Below are 1,154 nucleotides of genomic sequence, written 5' to 3'. Positions count from 1 at the left end.
TTACAATTTATTTATATATACAAACGTGGGATATTTTTGTATGTATAAAGTTATAATGAGTCTAGTATTGTGTACATATGTATATATTTATCTCTACAATGCCACTATGTCTATCAGTTCTTCCACGCTGGGCGTGGAGGCGGTGGGTGACAATGGAGGGAGATCTGGGAGAGCGTTGTTTAAGGGTGAGAGGGGTAGGAGTTCTCCAAGGAACTCCACAGGAGAGGTGTAGGCGCTAGGAGGCCTGGAAGGGAGAATTTCTTGTAGGAATTCCACGCTGGACGTGGAGAAAGTAGGGGAATGGGAGACTTGACGGAGGAATTCCACGTCAGGCGTGGAATCCTCACGTACGAGATCTTCGGGGAACTCAAATTCTTCTAAGAATTCCAGGGACGGAAGTTCACCTAAGAACTCCACGCTTGACGTGGAGCTCGTCGGTGATGGAAGGGGAGAGTTCGCGGGGAAAGGGGCCGGATAAGGCTCCGGGGAGTATGAAGGAGATAGAGAGTCGATCGTGGTAGGGGGAGAGGGGGGAAGGTGGTAAGGTGTAGGGAGTGGGAAGTCTAAGACAAAATCCTGGTCGAATAGCGCGGGGTCGATGGCAACTTCTTCCGGGAGGTTGAATAAGTCCACTGTAAGGTGGAGTTTTAAAGTGTTAATCGCGGATTTTACAAATCTTTTATAGGGGTCTCTTATAAGCTAAGTACTAGGCCTCGATTTGTTTGTTGGTGGAGGAAAGAGGACTTACTCGTAGTTGATAATTTGATGGACTTTCGTGAAGATAACGTTGGTCGAGGAGTTTGTCGTAGTGCTGCTTGGCGGCCACTCGTGGAAGACTTCGGGATGGACGAGGAGGTTGTCGTCTTCCTCTGATCGTCAGAAGGCCCGTGGGAGGCCTCGGCTGTTGGCGATGGACGAGAACTTGGTCTTCTCTATGATGGTGGCCCCAGGACGGTTGTACAGATTCGCACGACTTATGTCACCGGTTTTGGTTTTACTAGCGAAGTTAAGTGTGTGTTCCTCCGCGGAATCAGGGTATATATACCCTATTTTTCGTTGGGAGAGGGTTGAATACGCTGATTTGGCTGGCGCTTATTGGTGGATCGGAGCAACAATTTTCTAACTTATTTTCTAGTGGGGATTCGGTGGCGCCC

At 48.8% G+C, this 1,154-nt stretch overlaps 1 protein-coding gene across 1 annotated transcript; it reads right to left on the bottom strand.

Moving 5' to 3' along the window:
* Positions 1-93: 93 nt before the first annotated feature.
* Positions 94-932, bottom strand: LOC105565120 (putative uncharacterized protein DDB_G0290521; the record flags this gene model as incomplete). The annotated part of the gene is made up of 2 exons (XM_012018100.1): positions 94-632; positions 749-932. Coding segments are annotated over 2 exons (723 nt in total), but the record flags the coding sequence as incomplete, so codon positions are not given.
* Positions 933-1,154: the final 222 nt, after the last annotated feature.

This window comes from Vollenhovia emeryi, unplaced genomic scaffold (genome assembly GCF_000949405.1).
Source record: "Vollenhovia emeryi isolate VEMERY1.0 unplaced genomic scaffold, V.emery_V1.0 DF950877.1, whole genome shotgun sequence".
NCBI lineage: Eukaryota > Metazoa > Arthropoda > Insecta > Hymenoptera > Formicidae > Vollenhovia > Vollenhovia emeryi.
The sequence above is the reverse complement of the archived record's forward strand: the minus strand, read 5'-3'. Positions and strand labels throughout refer to the sequence as shown.